The sequence below is a fragment of the Carcharhinus amblyrhynchos genome, chromosome 5 (genome assembly GCF_965287045.1).
Source record: "Carcharhinus amblyrhynchos chromosome 5, sCarAmb.v2.hapA, whole genome shotgun sequence".
NCBI lineage: Eukaryota > Metazoa > Chordata > Chondrichthyes > Carcharhiniformes > Carcharhinidae > Carcharhinus > Carcharhinus amblyrhynchos.
Genome location: NC_137328.1, coordinates 107,259,342 through 107,273,652, shown reverse-complemented (window position 1 = coordinate 107,273,652; position 14,311 = coordinate 107,259,342). Strand labels below are relative to the sequence as shown.

Sequence of the window (14,311 nt, the reverse complement as noted above, 5' to 3'; positions counted from 1 at the left end):
TTGATAGTGTTTCCTGGAATGGAGATATCAGTTAGTCTGGAGACAAAAAGCAGCCTTTGTGAGAGGATTGGAATGAGGGAGTGGGGAGAGGAGAGCACAGAGATGAAAATAAAAGGAGTAAGAGAATGAGGAATGAAAAATGTAAGGTAGAGGGGGGGAATTTTCCCATCCCACCTGCCACAGAAATCGTAGCAGGAGAGGGACGGCCTCAGGTGGGATTTTACGGTTTTGGGGCAATTGCAGCTGGAAAATCCCACCCTGAAGCTAAGATAGGAGGAAAAGGAGAGATGCAGAATGAATGATAGAAAAAAGACACCATAAGAGTCTCACGGCAACAGAGTAAAGTCCAACACTTTTATTTGGAATCATGAATCACGAGCTTTCGGAGCGCTGCCCCTTCATCAGGTGAGTGGAGAAATAGGTTTCACAAACAGGGCATATATAGATAAAGATAATGGTTGGAATATAAATCCTTACAGGAATCAAGTCTTTACAGGAATAGACAGTGCGAGCGGAGAGAGGGATAATCACAGGTTAAAGAGACATGAATTGTCTCAAGCCAGGACAGTTGGTAGGATTTTGCAACTCAGGCCAGATGGTGGTGGTAGTAGAGGCAGGTACAATTTTGTCTTTTAAAAAGCATTTAGATAGTTACGTAGGTGCAATGGATATCGAGGGATAAGGACCAAATATGGACAATTGAGATTAGTTTAGGGGTTTTTTGAAAAAAAGGCGGCATGGACAAGTTGGGCAAAAGGGCATGTTTCTATGCTGTAAACATCTACGACTCTATGACATGTAGTGTGACATGAACCCAAGACTGCGGTTGAGGCTGCCCATGAGTGCAGGACTTGGCTATTAGTTTCTGCTGGGTGATTCTGCATTGCCGTGTGTCTTGAAGGCCGCCTTGGAGAACACTTACCCGAAGATCGGAGGCTGAATGCCCTTAACTGCTGGAGTCTTCCCCGACTGGCAGGCAGGAGTGTTCCCTTCCAATCGGGGAACACTTTAGCCTACCCCAGTCCAACACCGGCATCTCCACTTCACAGAAAAAAGCTGAGAGAAATCAGGAGGCAACAAATGAGGGGAGGAAATAAGCAAAGAGGATGAGGTAAATCAGGAGATAATGACAGGGATGATGGAGTGAATGAGACCGAAGGGAAGAGGAAATAAGAGAGACAAGGACAAGGGAATGAAAGAAAAAAGGCTGCAGAGATTGATAGCAATGATAAAGGAGTGCCAGCAGATATGAAAGAGATGATGAGAGACTGAGCAGTTTGAAGAAGGAATGGGGGGATGGGGAGGCAGAATTTGATGGCCGTGTTGTGGTTGGGGGTGGGGGGAGCATAAAATTCAAAACTCCATGGTGATTCTAGGAACAGAAAATCCCACTGATGGGAACAACTACAAAATTCCACCCGCGATGTGGGAAAGAAGAATTGGAAGGCAGAAGGGAGTGCGGGAGAGAAAGAAAAAGTTCAGAGCAGATCTGAAGTGATGGCTGCAAAGGACATGCAAAAATGTCACACTGCTAGGCAAATTTCCAACATTGCTTGCATAGCATGCTTGTAGCTGCAATGAAAATATTAATGTGTTTACCAGTGGAACATATTTAAAAACTGTGACTTTTTCTCGATTTAGTATCTTTTTCTCTGGCTCACGTGTTTTGAAAAGGTTGACCAGCCTGTTCTACAGCAAAGGGGAAACCCCCCTCACAACAGTTTCATTTTGTCTTCCTGTTGTTCACCAAGGTTTAATCATTGAAACCAGCGGCATAAATAGGAGGGACATGTTACTGTTGCTAAACTTTCTTGCAGTCCGTTAACCATCAAGCATGAAGTTGTTAAGGAGCCAAAAGGATGGTGGGGGGTTGGGGGAATCGAGTAAGATAACTTTAAGACATTGCATTTTTTATGGTGAAATCTTGTGCTCTTTCCAAATTAATTGGGGGTCCCAACATCGCCGCGGCAGTCAGCCCGGTTTCCAAACATTGGCTCTCCCCCTGTCTGCAAAACAGAAAGCGGGAGTCAGAGGGAAACAGAAAGCAAAGTAGAAGTAGCGAAAGTTAACCAAGATGGATTGGATTATCTAGGAACAAATAAAAATTCAAGTAAGAGGAGTAAAAATATGAGAACGAAAGGAGGAAATGAATTATACTACTCTTGGGTGGATTTTCAAATTGCCAGAAGGAAACAGGAATGAGTGTGGGCACAGTTTGAAAATTGCAGTCCCGGAGGGTAGCACTCAGCTTTCGTGACAGTTTGCAAGTTCCAAAGAGTCTGATTTGATTTGATTTGTTATTGTCACATGTATTAGTATGCAGTGAAAAATTGTTTCTTGTGTGTTATATAGACAAAAGTGTACATTCATAGAGTACATAGGGGAGAAGGAAAGGATGCAGGATGTAGCGTTAAAGTCAGAGCTTTGGGTGTAGAGAAAAATCAGTTTAATATAAAGTAGGCCCATTCAGAAGTCTGATGGCAGCAGGGAAGAAACTGTTCTTGCGTAAGTTAGTGCATGATATCAGACTTTCGTACCCTTTTCCCGATGGAAGAAGGCGGAAGAGAGAATGACCAGGTTGCGTAGGGTTATGCTGGTTGTTTTTCCAAGGCAGCAGGAAGTGTAGACAAAGTAGCCTCAGGGCAAAGGGGGTGGCAAACTCATTTGTCAGCAATTAACATCTCCTTAAGGAGTTTGTTAAGGGGCCCATCCGGAACATGAAGCGATTTCCAATCTGTTTCCCAGAAGAAGCTGAAGAGATTGATGCACATTAGGGCACATGGGGCATTCTTGGGCAAAGGAAGTTTGTTACCATCACGTGTTCTTTTGCAAAATTGGAGGAATCAACCAGCATCGGCGTCAAACGCTCTACCTGTTCATGGCCGTTTTGCACCATCCTTATCCTCCTGGCCCTTTTACAAACTCTCTTCAGGAAGACAGCAGCAGCAGCTTCCAACATGGCTGCTGCCTACCTCAGCTGCTGGTGACAGCCAGCTCCCACCTCCTGGAGGCATCCAGGGCCTCTAATTGGACAACTAGCTCATCTCCTGGCCAATCAGATTACTTTTAAAAATAGCATCACACGAACACTGCAATTCAACAAACAAAGAACAGTACAGCACAGAAACAGGCCCTTCGGCCCACCAAGCCTGTGCCGATCACGTTGTCCTATCTAGGCCAACTGCCTATATCCCTTTATTCCCCCACCTGTTCATGTGTCTATCCAGATAAGTCTTAAGCGTGGCTAACATATCTGCCTCAACCACCTCACATTGCAGTGCATTCCAGGCCCCCACCACTCTCTGTGTAAAAAACTTCCCCTGCACATCTCTACTGAGGCCTTCGCCCCTTACCTTGAACTTGTACCCCCTTGTAATTTTTCAAGTTGCAATTTCTGGATCTGGAGTCCATTCAGATGTCAGGTTCCAACCCGATTTAGAAAATCCAGCTATTTGTGTACGGGTAGTTGTATTGCTACAGCTTGGTGCATTTTTAACATCATTGCGTGTGAGCTGGGGTTAAACAGCATAGGTCAAAAAATAACTTCTCTAAACTTGTTTTAGCAGTTGAAAGATTGAGGGTATTTTGCGACCAGGAATTGAAGTTGTGTTGATGTTATATACTAGTATCCAATTCCTTTACATCTCGAGTTCTAGGAAATTCATTCACTAACTAGTTGCCATTTTGTGCTGTGTTATTGATTTTAATTATTTGGCTTGGAGTTTATATTTTTTGGCAGACTACAAAAGAAAACTTAAAACATGAGAAAAAGTTTCTGATGTATCAGAACAATAGCTTGAAAGCAGAACGAACAGCATTGATTAAAGTACTATTTGTTGTAAGGTGGTTCCACTTTAACAATTAGAAACTATATGTGTAGATACATAAATGTCCATGCTTGGAGCTGTCTCCATGCTTGCTTCTACACACAGCTCTGTCCAAGGCTAATTCCTAAGTGCACATCAAGGGTACTCTCAATGGCTGTCTGGATTGACTGGTTCAAGTCTTTGCCACTTGGTTGTTCTTGGCATTTGGAAGCATCAAATCCTGTTCTGGTTTTTCAAAGCTTCCTGCTCAATTATATTTTAATAATTTTTTTTCGCAGTAAGATCAGCCATCAGGTGTTGGCTCAGGAATCGCATTATTGGACTGTGATTTAAATGACGATTATTGACTATTGCAAAATTTTGGGTTTTTTCAGGAATTTTAAATCTTCATCTCTGCCTACTGACTATGCACACTCTGTGTATTTATGCTGCACTTCCACGGGATTCAATGGAGTCTTCTGACTGATGTGCCTTCTTTTTCCTTCAGCATTTTTGATTTTTGATAGGAACCTCAATGTGTCCATCCTCTCTATTCACATTTCCTCCCTCCTAGAACCACACCAGAAATCCCCATGTCCCTCCAAGCAGAGGAGATTGATCAGAATGTTGGCTGGGCAGGAGTGTTTCAGCTATGAAGAGAGGCTGGTTAGGCTGCAGTTACCTTAGAGCAGAAAAAGGCTCAGAGGGACCAGATTGAGGTGCACAAAATTGTGAGGGATAAAGAAAAAAAAGAGTCATTTGGACTCAGAACGTCAGCTCTTTCCTCTCCTTACAGATGCTGCCAGGCCAGCTGAGATTTTCCAGCATTTTCTCTTTTGGTTTCAGATTCCAGCGTCTGCAGTAACTTGTTTTTAAATTGATAAATCTTGAATTCAACACAGTGAGGACTATGTACACAGAAGGTTGCCAGGCTGTATCCAACTCAGTTACAAAATTTTTTTTAAAAAGCCAGACCAGGTAACGTCTTTCTGATTTCCTTCCCTAAGGGACAATACTGAACCAGATGGGTTCTTACGACAATCAATAATTTCATGGTCATCAGTAGATTTTTTTAAATTCCAGATTTCTTTTGGAATTCAGATATTGAACCTGGGGTCCTGGATCTCTGGATTACTAGTCCAGTGACAATATCACTACACCACTACCTCCCCTGACCATGTGATGCGAACAGGAAGGGGAATACTTTGAACAAGTGTTAACACAAGGCAAAACAACTAGAAAACACACAGAAGGAAGATCCAAGATGGCAGGGATGATATCAGAATGTGGACTGGCCTCTCAACAGGACAGCAGTACAGGCAGCGCAGGATAGAAATCAGTGGAGAAAGATTCACAGTGCAGCAGCTAACCCTCGAGGCGAGGACAGATGACAGATAGCTCCATATCCCTCAATACGCTTAGCTGACAAATATCTATTGATCTCGGCTTTGATAGCTCCAATGTTGCATCCACAATCTCTTGGACCAGAGAATTCCAGGTTTGTACCTTCCTGATTTCATCGCTTAATGCTTTAGGCTCTAAAACATTCCCTGATCTTGACGGCTGCACCAGAGGAAATAACTTCTCTGACTGTATCCTACTGACTACTTTTAACACCTTCAACAACTTGATCAAATCACCCGTCAATCTTCTGGACACAGGGAATACAATCCACATTTATGCATCCCCAAACTTGTCATTTAATCCTCTGCTGTAATCTACATTGCACCCCTTCAAGGTCATTACATTTTATCTGAGGGTGTGGTGTTCAAAACTGAACACAGTACATCCTCTAGAGAGCTCCAATCAAGACTTCATGAACAATTTTCCATTCATTAAAATGAATGGATAGGACATTGTGTGAGATACATAGGATTGCTGCAGATGGGACTCCCAGCAGAGATATTTGCACAAGAGCCATTGATATTGACTTGTGTCAATACCAGCAGGATGTCCTTGGTGTAATCACAACTTGCGCAGGAGGCCTCTGGTCATCTGTGTATACTTTCAGGAGGTCCCCAAATGGCAGCATGGTGCCACAGTGATTAGCACTGCTGCCTCACAGTGCCAGGGACCCGGGTTCAATTCCTGGCTTGGGTCAGTGTCTGTGCAGAGACTGCATGGGTTTTTTCCAGGTGCTACGATTTCCTCCCACAGTCTGAAAAAGTGCAAATTGGCCATGCTAAATTCTCCCTCAATGTACCCAAACAGATGCCGGAGTGTCACGGCTAGGGGAGGGTGGCATGGTGGCACAGAGATTAGCACTGCTGCCTCACAGCGCCAGGGACCTGGGTTCAATTCTGGTTTCAGGTGTGTGTGGAGTTTGCACATTCTCTGTATGTCTGCGTGGGATTCCTCCGGGTGCTCTGGTTTGCCCCCACAGCCCGGAAGATGTGCAGATGAGGTGGGTTGGCCATGTTAAATTGACTCTGGTATCGGGGAATAAAAACAATAAATATGTGGGGTTATGGGAATTGGTGGAATGGTGGTCGGTACAGACTCGATGGGTCGAATGGCCTCCTTCTGCACTGTCGAAATTCTTTCACAGTAACTTCATTGCAGTGTTACTGTAAGCCTACTTGTGACACTAATAAACTTTAAAATTTAAAATTGTTGATAATTACAACTGGCCCCTGGGTGGGAATGAGCTTAAAATTATTTTGAATGAAGTGACAAGTTTGGTGAGAAGTTTGTGCATTATACAGAAGGAAGAATAATGACAAGAGTCATTATTTCTAGTCACTGACATAGAGGCTACATTTTATTGGGTAGTTTATAACTGCTACAAATTTTGTAAAAAAAATGATCGATTTACCACAGATGTGTAGGTTGATGAACAAAGAAAAACAACAACAAAATTTATTTTGGTAAAAAAAAGTTTTAAGATCTATGTTTGCTTCTGAATTCAATTACCCTGAATAAAATAATCCCTTTACATACGATAAAAAAAGCTTGCTTTAGAAAAGAGATTAAAGCCCGTCCTTTTTATCAAGGCCATTTCTTAGTTTTTTTTTGCACACTGCTTGTTGTAATTCTGTGCCTGAACAAAAGAAACTGGTGAAAGCAGGCCACAAACTCCAAACCACAGGAATCTTCTCTGTTCTAGATACATGTATTTGCCAACCATGTGACAGAAGTTAAGTGCTAGACTAGATTTAAGGTGCAAAAAGCGGTAAAATTCATTTCTTCCTGCGTTATATACATATGCACATTCAAAAGAATATAAAAAATTTACACAATTGTCAAAAGCAGTTCACATTTTTTCTCCCCCCCGCCCCCCCCCCCCAAAGCCGGGTTTGATAGGCACATTAAGAGTTTGTAGTTGTATCGTATTGGTCCTGCACTGAGTGCTGAGACGCACGTTCCTGGCCAAGGCCTTAAGAGGCCCAGCCTTTTGCTGTCGTCAGAGAAACAGTTAAGTGCAACAGGAAAACTGAAAACACAAAAATTGTCAACAACAATGTCCTGAGTTATAATTCATGAACTGGAGATGGCAGTTGAGGCAAAAGGAACCAGGTGATTTCCAGTTCCGCAGCACATTTTCTTTTAAGTTATATAGATATATATTTAGTCAAATAAAATCCATCTATGTTACAGTGCAGCTTAGCCCAGTAAAGACTTCACCAGAACAAGGAGACGTTGTTCCAAAAGAGAAAATATTCATCAGTTCTTGCCTCTGGTTAAGTCTGATGTCTTCATGATGACGCTCGCACGGTTTTCCGCCACACGGTGTTTTAAAGAAGCTTGTTGTGATGGTACAGGCGACTTGGAGATGCTGACAGACAGGCTGGTGCACGTGGCAGTGGTGTAAGTGAGCGCCGGCTCACATCCATTGGTTAGAGACTTGATCTTGAAGTTGCTGGATGTCGCAACAGGCACAATAGGCGGAGAAAACACAGTGTTCATTCCCACGTTACTCAGAAACTCCTTCCCTTCGATGTTGCTCTGCTGCCACTGTGACTGGTCTTGGTTTGTGCTTTCGCTCACCTTAATACAAATAAACAGAGAACAGAATGAGCTGCCTGCCCACAAATGGTCACTGTTCTTACAACAGACTTGCTAAACCAAAGGGTCAAACTCTCAAGGCAGATGGAATATATTTGGGTGCTTTTCTCTAAAAAAGGGAAGGCTGATGAGTGGCCTGATAAGGGATCTTCAAATTGAAGAACAGGTGTCATAATATTGACAGAAGATGGGAGGGTGGGGGTGGGGAGGGGAGGGGGGTAATTGGCCAAACAGGGCTCGTAAACATAATATGGTCCCCATGGCACAGTGGTTAGCATTGCTGCCTCGCAGCACCAGGGACCCGGGTTCAATTCCCGGCTTGGGTGACTGTTTATGTGGAGTTTGCACGTTCTCTCTGTGTCTGCGTGGGTTTCCTCTGGATGCTTCGGTTTCCTCCCATGGTCCAAAGATGTGTGGCTTAGGTGGATGGGTGGTGCTAAATTGCCCCTTAGTGCCTCAAGGTAGGTAGGTTAGGGGTATTAGTGGGGTAATTACATGGGGTTATGGGGAGATGCTGTGTTGGAGAGTTGGGCCAGAGTCAGTGGGCTGAATGATCTTTTTCTGCATTGTGCGGATTCTATGATTCAATAAACACAGGAAGGAAATCAGGGGAAAATTCTTCAGTTGTTCGAATGCAACAATGTGGATATGGGGAATTTTGTAGATGTATTTAAGAGAAAACTAGATACGGACACCAGGGAAAAATGAATAGAAGCATATGGTGTGAGGATGAGAGGGGACAGAGAGGAAGGAGGTTTGTGCGGAACAAGACAGCGGAGCGAAATGGACTGTTTCTGTCCTACTAACTTCGATAGAATTTCATACAAATTCGCTTTACAAGGTAGAATAATTGTGAAAGTCTCCAGTCAGGCTCACAGTAAACATCAGGCAATCAGCTGCATCCACGGTGCAGATCTATATGGGAACCTGCCCGAATTCCCATAATTTCAGGGAAGTCGGCCAGGTTCGTTTCTAGGCTGCGCCCTGTGTTCCACGACCCGACCACTTTTCTGCAATCCGTTTTATTTATTTATTTACTAATGTCACGAGTAGGCTTACATTAACACTGCAATGAAGTTACTGTGAAATTCCCCTTGTTGCCACAGTCCGCTGCCTGTTCAGGTACACCGAGGGAGAATTTAGCATGGCCAATCCACCGAACCAGCACGACTTTCGGACTGTGGGAGGAAACCGGAGCACCCAGAGGAAACCCACGCAGACACGGGGAGAATGCGCAAACTCTATACAGATAGTGACCCAAGGCTGGAATCGAACCCCGGTCCCTGGCACTGTGAGTCAGCCGTGCTAACCACTGTGTCACCGTGCCACACTGCTGCATCCAGTGATCCTGAGCAAAATAAAAAGCTCTCCTCAAATTTTATGCAATACAATCAGTTTGACCACAGCTGGTGTAAACAAAGGGGCATATTCCTAGAAAATCCCGCCAACATGAGCAGCTGGAGAATTCCAGCCCACATTTATTAAGCGAACTTCCGTGGTAGAATTTCAACCATCATTTCCAGAGCATTAGCCTGGGCCTCATATTGCTGGTCCAGTGACATTACAACAATACCACCATCTCTGGTTCCCCCCACCCCCACCTCATTCTCCCATTGATAAATTTGTGAGGGAAAGAAATCAACCAGGTGGCATGGTGGCACACTGGTTAGCACTGCTGCTTCACAGCACCAGGGATCCAAGTTCCGATTCCTGGCTTGGATCACTGTCTGTATGGAGTTTGCGCATTCTCCCCGTATCTGTCTGGGTTTCCTCCGGGTGTTCCAGTTTCCTCCCACAGTCCAAAGATGTGAGGGTTAGGTTGATTGGCCATGCTAAAATAGCCATTAGTATCAGGGGGACTAGCAAGTTAAATATGGGGATCGGGCCTGGGTGGGATTATTGTTGGTGCAGGCTTGACGGGCCAAATGGCCTCCTTTTACACTGTAGGGAGTCTATTCTGACAGGAATGCTGAAGGAACTTAATTTTTTTGGTAAAAGTGATCATTCTTGTGTGAGCCATTGAGTCTTACATTGATTACAATTTGCACTGGGTGGAGGTGGAGAGGCTGATAACAGTTTTAGAAAAATCACTGCTTGAGATAAAGATGCAGTGGGTACAGGTTTCAGCGTGGGGGACAGGATGAGCGTAAGTATTGCTGAGGCGGAAAAGTACAGGTATGACGTGATTTCAATCAATACTTCCAAATAAACTTTCTCCCTGTTCTTTGTTTTCGCTTCAAAACAGTAGGTTCTTTACTGACCTCATCAGGTTCTTCATCAGTTCCGACGCTATCCGTTTCACTTTCTACTGGATAAACAAAAGTGAAAACTAGTTTAACCCAAGAGCCTTTCAGCCTCATTTTGCAAACCCATTTCACTTTCATCAAAATAACACTCATCTCTTTATCCAATAGTGTGCAAGGTCCATTGCATGTTTATTCAGAGTTATACCTTGCCTGTTACAAACAATGGCCTGTATAAAACAAGCGGCACTCCCATCAGACCCGGTTTAAAAGCTAAACTTCTAGCTATTGTTCTCAGGGTGGCTAACAGAATGACCAAACATAGCAACGCTCCTCACAGTGCAAATTAAATGGCACTGCATGAGTTTTGAACCATTTCCTACTGGAACAGTTCACTGAGCAACAGATTTGGCTGAGGAATTTTTTTGCCAAATGTATTCGGTGGAGCCTTGCCAAATGTAGATTGCAAGAGGAACAACAAACACTGTACAAATGTCAAAAGTTGTACTGGAAGGTCACATCTGACTAGCTGCCATTTGGCAATTAAAAAAGAGTTCACATCCTCATTTAATGAAATGATATTATCCCAAGTCCTTGAATTTTAACTTTGCCTCTGCACAGCCGTTTGCTTCCACAGCTCAATCAGGCAATGAATAGCACAGGAGAATTGTAGGCCTTAGGCTGTATACAACAGCCTAAGAAAGCCCACCAACACCTCTATTTTCTCAGAAGATGAAGGAAATTTGGCATGTCAGCTACGACTCGCCAACTTTTACAGATGTACCCATCGAAAGCTTTCTTTCTGGTTGTATCACAGCTTGGTATGACTCCTGCTCTGCCCAAAGCCGCAAGGAATTCCAAAAGGTTGTGAATGTAGCTCAATCCAAACCAGCCTCCTATCCATTGGCTCTGTCTACAGTGCCTGCTGCCTCGGCAAAGCAGCCAGCGTAATTAAGGACCCCATGCACCCCGGACATTCTCTCTTCCATCTTCTTCTGTTGGGAAAAAGATACAAAAGTCTGAGATCACATACTAGTCAACTCAAGAACAGCTTCTTCCCTGCTGCTGTCAGTCATTTGAATGGACTTACCCTGCATTAAGTTGATCTTTCTCTACACCCTGGCTATGATTGTAACACTACATTCTGCACTCTCCCATTTCCCCCTCTATGAACAGTTTGCTTTGTCTGTATAGCGCACAAGAAACAATACTTTTCACTGTATGTTGATACATGTGACAATAATAAATCAAATCAAACAATACTAGGCATTGGTTTGTATAACAGTGTTGAACTTCTTGCTTTGTGTATTCAAACACAAACTGATACACAATGTCCAGCAGTGTCCCATTTTATTTTAGCCAGTTGTCCAAGATCAAAACAAAGAACAAAACAGCCCAGGAATAGGCCCTTCGGCCCTCCAAGCCTGCACCGCTCATGCGCCCAACTAGACCATTCGTTTGTATCCCTCAATTCCCAGTCTGTTCATGTGGCTATCCAGATAAGTCTTAAACGATCCCAGCGTGTCCGCCTCAACCACTTTGCTTGGCAGTGCATTCCAGGCCCCCACCATCCTCTGTGTAAAATACGTCCCCCTGACATCTGTGTTGAACCTTGCCCCCTCTCACCTTGAACCTGTGACCCCTTGTGTTCGTCACCTCCAACCTGGGGAACAGCTTCCCACTGTTCACCCTATCTATGCCCTTCATACTTTTATACACCTTCAGTCTAATGTTTTGTACTGGTACATCAATACTACTGGAATCCAAGGGTTAAAATCCACTGGCCAGCCAGTTTGATTGGGATGCAGATAATGATCCTTGCGCCAGATCAGATAAGTCCAAAACCCAATTGATATTGAGCCTTGGACCACATTTAAATTGAGATCAATTTCAGGTTTCTGTAGTGGTGCTGCAGATAGGTCCCAGGAGAGGGGCAGGAGGCGAGGAGAGGAAGACAGTCAGGTGTACAGTGTGTACAGAATACAGGGGAGGCCATCAGGACTATAGACTGGGAACACAATGTTTAAAAATGGAGGGCTCAGAAACGTAGTGCCAGTTCAGACATTTAAGTCTGATAGTGAACATAACTGCAGGAAGAGATCCCAGAATTACTGAAAGAACATCCCACGACAGCAAAGAAAGATCAAGCAGTGGTGGTTCAGAACGAGGTATCAGGAGGGACAGGAAGCGTAGCTTGACAAGGTCTTGTCATCTGGGTAAGTTTACAAATGCTACTAGGGGTAGAAGCCCATGAGGTTTTGGTGGCTTCTAATAAATTAGATGAAGAAGTTATATAAGATGCTAAGCAGCAAGAACTGCACTAATGGAGTGAATTTGGGTTGTACATGGAGGTACCAGATAGACTGAGGCTCAGTGAAGCCCTTCTCACCTACCAAACCCCCAAAGTGTAATCAGCCCATCTCTCTTTTCCCCAACACACACCCACTACACACACACTCCCCACCCCTCCCCCACAATCACACACATGAAAGGGATGGAAGCTGTGAGTCCCAAAAGTGGATTCCTGTGTCACACTGTGAGCATCCTGGTTGTAAAAGGAGGATGGATATAAAAATAGAAATCACCCCACCTCAGCCACGGAACAACCCTCTACCCTAACCACTGAACTCCTCACTACCACCACTATCCCTCCCCACCTTCCAATCCCACCACAGAACCTTCCTCCCCCCACACCAGGGACAGATACTCCCAGGGAACCAACAACCTAGAAAGGCTGGAGAGATCCTCCCTTTGATTACACACAACCATAGGATCCACTCAGAAACATCTTAGTTCCTTTGTTTTGGGGCACTGCCCATATTCACGTCAAAGTAGGGATCTTGCTGTGTTTAGATTATTGCTACATTCACTGAGGGTGTACTGTGATGTTAAATTGCAGCATGAGGCTTTTTACTTGGTAACATTCCATTGGCAGTTCAATGGGATGGTGAATAGGAATATCCGGGCAGTTATTTCAAAGAGGTGGCACCAGTGCAGTGAGCTGAATGAATTTCTTCAGAGTTGCGAGATCCTACAATTTTGTTTTAACATGAATATTCCCTCTCTTGCCTTTAAAACATTGCTATCATGTCCTCCTCAGCCTTCTTCCCATTTCTTCATGGACAGCCTTTCAATAACCTACTCAGTGGTCGCTCTTCGGAGGGAGTGTCAGGAGTTTGTAGAGTGCGTTACAGTGACAATCTTGTCCAATTCACACCTGAACATCCACAAAGGTACACTCTCCAGTGAAGAGAGGATGGGACAGGAGAGGGCGGGTTACTGGTTAGCAATCGGAGCGGTCATTTTCCTTCCCTAGCCCAGCGGCAACAGAGAAAACAGTAACACCTTTTATATAGCTGCCTAGACTGAGTAGGATGAAGCCAGTAGGGCTGGTGATTGAACCTGGGAGACTCAGTGCATTTGCACACCATGCCAACAGGGAAGCCAGGGAAACCATTTGAGACCCACTAATAATCCGCCACTTCTTCGTTGGGGTTGCGGCCATGCTTTTTTTGCACGTATGATTCCATCTGAACTGCCCGTGCAACCTTGAGCCTTTGCTAGGCTGAAAAAATGATACAGCGTTTTTTTAAGCATGAACATTTCTTGTAAAACATCTGGATTAAGAAGTAACAATGTTGGATGGGGTATAAATGTAGCACTAACCTGCATAGGAGGAGACCGGGGAGATCTGTAATGGATAGAGCTGGCTTGTGCTGATGGGCTGGTCATCACATTCTGTGGTCACTTCTATCACTTGGCAGACATCTGGAGGGTTGCTGACAATCATAGGTTCTTCCAACGCACTGTGACTTGGAGAATACTTGAGTTCTTAAAAAGGAATCACATTGTATCAGGCTGTATATCAACACAGAGAGAGGTCTCGTGCAACATAAAAGGACATGTTGATATGCTTGGCAAAGAATATCACCAACTTCACACTCCCATTTCGCACCAAGGCCATAAGTCCATTTGTAATGCAGCCCCGCAGTACACAAAAACCTCAGGACGTGACTTCCGAAAATAAACTAAGGAATGTTCATGCTCCCAATTATCTGAACTAGTTTACTGGCACACTTCTCGTGCAATGAGCTCTGCAGCAGTGGGACAAGGTAATGTGGGTATCTGCAATTCACAGTAAATTCATTCAGCCCCTGTCTGCTCAAGCGAGAGTGTGAACTGGGGAATCAGGCTGAAGGTCACTGTCACTGATACGCAATGCTCCAGGTCTGCAAGTGAGTAGGCAGAGTTTGGAGC

General features: G+C 44.3%; 1 protein-coding gene across 2 annotated transcripts in view; it reads right to left on the bottom strand.

The window, feature by feature from the left end:
- Positions 1-7,081: 7,081 nt before the first annotated feature.
- The window catches only part of irf2b (interferon regulatory factor 2b), a 75,795-nt gene continuing 68,565 nt past the window's right edge, over positions 7,082-14,311 (bottom strand). Inside the window, exons 8-10 of one of the 2 annotated variants that reach the window (XM_080189411.1) lie at positions 13,721-13,885; positions 10,073-10,119; positions 7,082-7,793 (exon numbers count right to left, since the gene is read on the bottom strand). In XM_080189411.1, the coding sequence (XP_080045537.1) occupies positions 7,470-7,793; positions 10,073-10,119; positions 13,721-13,885 (536 nt within the window). In that variant the 3' untranslated portion in view covers positions 7,082-7,469. The remainder of the gene's footprint in view (positions 7,794-10,072; positions 10,120-13,720; positions 13,886-14,311) is intronic. The other variant, XM_080189412.1, reaches the window with a different exon arrangement.